General features: G+C 29.7%; 2 protein-coding genes across 2 annotated transcripts; one reads left to right on the top strand and one right to left on the bottom strand.

The window, feature by feature from the left end:
- Nucleotides 1-1,415, bottom strand: LOC107452339 (SAP domain-containing ribonucleoprotein). Its single transcript, XM_016068784.4, has one exon. It carries the CDS (start codon nt 1,226-1,228, stop codon nt 326-328), a length of 903 nt encoding a protein of 300 aa, XP_015924270.1. The 5' UTR covers nt 1,229-1,415; the 3' UTR covers nt 1-325.
- A 237-nt stretch (nt 1,416-1,652) lies between these two features.
- On the top strand, nt 1,653-4,382 carry LOC107452341 (Taspase 1). Its single transcript, XM_016068789.4, has 2 exons — nt 1,653-1,942; nt 2,842-4,382. The coding sequence occupies exon 2, from the start codon at nt 2,854-2,856 to the stop codon at nt 3,952-3,954; it is 1,101 nt and encodes a 366-aa protein (XP_015924275.1). The 5' UTR covers nt 1,653-1,942; nt 2,842-2,853; the 3' UTR covers nt 3,955-4,382.
- The last annotated feature ends 1,743 nt before the right edge of the window (nt 4,383-6,125 follow it).

Below are 6,125 nucleotides of genomic sequence, written 5' to 3'. Positions count from 1 at the left end.
AATATTTAAAAAAAATATTTAATGGTGGCACTATTACAGTAGCAATTATTCAACTCTTAGAGGTAATAATTTTACAAATGACCTGAAAATTCTTTATTTTGCGCATCTTCAATAAGCAAAGAATTTGACAAAGTTTCTTATTGTTTACAACACAATGCTATTATTATTATGGTTAGGTAATTTTACTTTTATCTTAAAAAAAAGGCAAAGGCTAATAATTATTCCTTAAAGAATTTAATTATAAACGATACATTATGATGAGTGAAATATATTATGTTTTAGCCAATATTATGAAAAAGTTTTTTAGTGTATTAATGACAATTCACTACTTGACAAGTCCAAACCGCTCCAAACGCTGCTTCTTCTTATCTTGCTCACCGCCAAGAGACTTATCAGTGGAGCTTACAGTTTGAACTGCACCACCCGTAAATTTCATCTTTCGTTTTAAAAGCTTTTCTTGATTTTCAAGCTGTTTCATTACAGTAGAGACATTTTCACCAAACCTCTCAGCTCGTTTTCTTAAAACATCTAAATTACCACCTTTAGCAGATGCAACAGCTGGAGCAGTAACTGATCCAACCTTTTCACCTGGTCCAGTAACTTTCACAGCACTTGTATCTGAACTAGTTTTGCTGTCAATGTTAAACCTTTTGGCTCTCAACTGCAGTCGCTCCGAAGCAGTTAAAATTTTAGTAGCCTTAGCAACAACCTCAGATTTCGGTGCTTCAATCAAAGGATGATCTTTTTTTGAAGTTGGTTGTGGTTCAGGAGGTTCAATTGTTGGGTAATTGTCTCTTTTTAAGACTATTTTTGAAGGTTTAGGAGACTCAACTGTTGGCGAAGGTGTTTGAGCTACAACTCTCTTCTTCAAAGGTTTAGATACGTTGCTTTCTGCAACCTTTTGTAAATCTTTTTCAGGAGATGAGAAAGAAAATTCTTCGGTACCAATAACTGTTTCTGGAATAGCACTTTGCTCCGGGTCATCATTTAACAGAGCTTCTTCCAAACTTTCATCATCTAACGTTCCATCTAGACTTCCATCTTTTTCACTTAAATATGCCTCTTGCAACCTTTCAATCAATTCTGCTTTATTCCCGGAAGTAGGCAAACCCATTGATTTCAGTCTTTTTTTGAGCTCAGGAACTTTCATATTATCAATGTCTATTATAGGAGAACCATTTTTTGAAATTACCTGCGCGGTGGCTGATGGTGCTTCACTGGAAGACATAACTTGCTATAAAAATCACTCAGCAATAAAAAAATATATAAATCAAGTAATTGTTAAACAGTGTGTGAAAATCAACAATTTTATTTTTACGATTGATATCAACTATAATCCATAAAATTACGATTTATGTTGCAAGACCGTTCTTTCGCACAAAATTATTTATTTTCATCATACATGTTGCCATTACTTTGAAGCTCAGGAAAATTATTTATGAATAAAGCCTTAATAGTTTTTTTTTTAAAAAATTAGATTGACAGTAATTGAATATTTTAATACAGTTTGATTATTCTTCAAAAGTAAAGACATTTTTACTGTACATTTTATAATAAATTCTTCAGTTCGTTCACTTAAAATGGCTAATGAAACCTGAAATTTAATAACCTTATTGATACCTTATTTTAACAAAAATAGGACGCCAGAAACGCAAGCCCTAATAGTTTTCAATTTTAAAGTTGATGAAGTTTATTTTTAAAATGTTATTAATATGAATTATCACGAACGGCAATAATTCAAAACTGATTTTATATTTATTTTGAACTGAAATGTCTTTATGTTCATCTTTTACAATGAAATATAATTTTAAGATTCAGAATGTTACTTTTAAATAATGATTCTGAAAGAATTATAAAAATTTTGAAATTGGTATAGTGTGCGAAGTTGCATGAAAATTAGTTGCCCTTAAAATTGAATTTATTAAAAATATATATATTTGATGTAAGTTGATGATTTCTATTAAAAGTCAAACAATAAAAGTGTTAATATTTGTAGTAGTTATTAATATTACTACAAATTTAACTGGAAAAAACTGAAGAAATTATAAAGAGAGTGAATCATTCTTTCTGATGTGACCAAACCATGTTTTATTCACCTACAAATAACCAGAAACTTTTTCGCCAAAGAAGTATATATCATTTGGCAGCTCTAATGTGACGTAAATAAAGTATCTACCTACCTATCCAAAGAAATTACTACCAATTTACAATTTTTTTTTACTAAGTTTTTCTTAGACAGTTTTTTTTCTAGACTTTATTATACTTGAGTTTTTATTGCTTTACTTGTTTATTAGCAAAATTAAAAGTTGTGCTTAAAGCTATGCATCTTTATTAATTTAAAATGTTTAACACAGGAAATTACTTTGTCTGATTTCATTACAATGTATGCCACTACTTTAATTTATTAAATATTATTGCTTTGGAGTCAACTTCAGTGATTTATGTCTTGTATAGTCACATCTAGTTTGGATTTCTTATAAGGCACTGATAAAGACATTAAATAAGTCCCTGAAACAAAATTAATAAATAACTATAGAACCTCCCAATAATCAGTGAATTACTTTTTCTCAGTAGATTTAAGTGCTATTTATGTAAAGCCTCAATGAATTTAATTTAAAAAAAGAATAGTGCATGTTTTAATATTGCTGCAGCATATTAACAATCAAAGTATTTTGTTAGATTCAGTTATATAAATTAAGATAATATATAACCAGTGTGAGGGAGAGCTTGCAAAGCTTTACATACAGTCTTGACACTTAAGAGCAGCTCTACTGCTCAATTTTTGAAAACTATTCATATTGCAAATTCTTTCTCTAAAAAAGATTTTTTTTTAAATTCTAGTTATTCGTTAATATGTCTGGAGTGATTGCAGTTCATGTTGGTGCTGGTTATCATGGCAGTAGTTTAAGGACTGCCTATAAAGATGCATGCAAAAAAGCTTGCATTGCAGCGATCGAGAAACTGAAAACAGGAATGAATGCAGTAGAAGCTGTAGCCGAAGCGGTATGTGTGCTTGAAAATTGCCCATTAACTAATGCTGGGATTGGATCAAATCTCACATTTAATGGAGTGGTTGAATGTGATGCAGGTATCATGGATGGTAAAAATCTTAATTTTGGTTCAGTGGGTGCATTGAAGAACATCAAGAACCCGGTTAAAGTTGCACAAAAAATTCTAGAAGAACAAGCGTGTGGTTTACTACCCGGGGGAAGGATTCCACCTTGCACACTCGTTGGTAGTGGTGCCACAGATTGGGCCTTAGAAAAAGGTTTCAAATTTTTTGATAATCAGTTCCTCTCTACAAAAGCATCAGAAACTGCTTTTTCAAAGAATTTATCTTTGGTGCAAAACACTTTGAGTACTGTTCAGGAAAATAGCAATCCCATGTTGGAAAATGGTATTGATGATAATGATTTGTTTGATACAGTTGGAGCTGTCTGTGTGGATTGTTTTGGAAATGTAGCGAGTGCCGTATCTAGTGGAGGATTGCTGTTGAAATATTCTGGAAGAATAGGACAAGCTGCCGTATTTGGATCTGGTTGTTGGGCTGAACAATCTATTGAAGATGAAAAGCCAAGTATAGCAATCTGTGTGACGGGAATTGGGGAGTACTTGATCAAAACTATGTTTGCTCGAGAGTGCCACCACACTTTGTATAATGACCCATACAGTGTTAGTGCCGTTCCTGATTTTTTTAAGAATAAATTTATAAATAACTCCTGCCTGAAGAATGTAGATTTAAAATTAGCTGGAGTTTTGATTTTGAAATGTTTTTCACAAGAAGACTTCTGTGAACTCTCGTGGGCTCATAATACTAAAACTATGATTTTAGGATACATGAGTACTGATTCTAAAAAACCAGTTACTATCTTTTCTTCACAACCAGAAAGTGCTACAATTGGTGAGAGTGTAATGTTTGCTGAAAAATGCATCAAGTTAAAACATACATCTTGATTAAATCATTATACAGTACAGAACCCGTTATCCGGAAATCAGAAAACCGAAAAACCGGAACGAAATTCGATAAATTTTTCCACCATTTAAAAAAATTAATTTTTTTTTCATTATAAGATTTTTGGATTTTTCTTTCTTTTTTTAAAGATGTTTACCTTACCATCATTTTGGAAATAATCATTAGTGTATTACTTCATCGTTTTTTCTTTTTAAGATTATTGCCAAATATTNATAGTTCGAAAGCCTACTTTAACAATAGAAAAAACGGCTTTTTGTAGCGATTCAGAAAACCGGAAAAATCAGTTATCCGGAATAGCAATGGTCCCGATCGTTCCGGATAGTCAGTTCCCTACTATATTTTATATTGAAATATATTTTTTAAATAATAATTTATAATTTTAGATCCAAATAAAAATTTGCTAAAATCATATTATTGTAAAATTATTATATATGGATTTTTTTTTCTCACAAAATATTTTTGCTTTTAGTGTCAAGAAACATTAAAATATTTGGTTACATCTTTATGGTTTGATTTGGAAGAAATATCAGTAAGATTTATTTTTGCTCCTTCATATTCATTTTAAATTTGAAATATCCAAATTGAATTGAGCTTACTTAAATTAAAATGCTCACACATTTTAACATGAAAAAAAGTTTATTAAGCATGAACAATAATTTTGTAAAGAATGATATAAAAGAAAAATTAACATTCCCTATTTATAAAATCTTTGATCCTATCAGAAGGAAAATCCAACTTAATCGTTATTTTATTTGTTAGATGTATTTAAATATAAACTTTTTCTAAAAAATTCTTTTTTTTTCCTTCTTTTTGTTGCCACACTTGCATGTTTTGACTAGCATTTTGCCTTTTTTTAGTCACTTTCTTCGTCTTCATCAGTTTCATCTGTATCTTTCGCTTCTAGAAAAAATAAAATAGTAAATAATTTTTTTGAGGAAGTTGGTTAAATTTTTTTATATAACTTAGTAGTAACTATGTAAGTAGGTTTATCTAGATTTTCAAATAGGGCAGTTTTTGTTTTTTAATAAATGATGGGATGAACAAATGATTAAATCATCAGTGTTTCCTGATCAATAACTCCTCTTATTTTTCTAAAAAATCAAACCCCATGCTATAAAACTGTACCAAATGATTAATTAACTGATAGTTTATTACGGTAAAACTTTAATGTTGCACATGTAAGACCTTTAAGGTTTAATCTGCAAAAGTGCAAAACCCTAATTCTGTTGTTATTATTTTGAATTGTTAACACCAGGAAAAAATAATAACAGGAAAATTATTGTGTACTAATAAAAAAATTAGTCCCCAGCTACTAAAATTAGAAAAATAATTTAAGAGTGACAAATTCAGTAATTTCAACATGAGTCCATATTTACTGCAAAATTTTATGATACTCTTTCAAACAGTTCGTAACTCATGGTATTTAATATCTGTTAGTGAGATAGCCGTTTATTTTCAGAACAAGGTTTTTGTTTGGGGCGGGAGTAATTCAAACAATGACTAAACTGCTTTTTTTTTACGCTAGTAGATTTTTATTTTTTTCAAACGTTAAGTTTCTTTTGAAATAATAACTTAATTTATTGGAATTTGCTGTTTTGTTGCTGTGAGATTAAATATTCTTTTTTATGACAAAATTAGCATTTTCTGAAAGCTAACCATAATATTTTAAGGTAAAATTAATCATCATCGCCAACCGCAGAAGTACTAAATATAACAAATAACAATTGAAAAGCTGCCAATTGCACTTTTTTTAAATCAGAAAACCACCCCATGTGCATTTTATTATTTTTTTTAATAAGCATGGAGTTATGGGGGAGAGTGGGGTCAATTGTAACATTTTTTACTTAACTATTTTTAACTAACAAAAAATCCAATATATTATTAGTATTAATTGACAGAGAAGTAAAGTAGACTATCCTCTACGAGAAAAAAAAACCTTATTTTAAATGTTATTATACTAACTAGTTATTAACAATTTTTGACTGTCGTGCACTTGTTACAATTGTCCCCACTTACGGGGTCAATTGTAACAGTTCATAAATTCAACTAAAACATAGTTAATTATACATATTATCATAGTTGTGATATATTTTTTTATTGATCAAAATAGTAGTGATATTTTAGGAGTAAAAATAATAATGAGCAGAGACCT

Source organism: Parasteatoda tepidariorum, chromosome 6 (assembly GCF_043381705.1).
Source record: "Parasteatoda tepidariorum isolate YZ-2023 chromosome 6, CAS_Ptep_4.0, whole genome shotgun sequence".
Lineage (NCBI taxonomy): Eukaryota > Metazoa > Arthropoda > Arachnida > Araneae > Theridiidae > Parasteatoda > Parasteatoda tepidariorum.
Note: the sequence above shows the minus strand (reverse complement) of the source record. Positions and strands in the feature narration are given on the sequence as shown.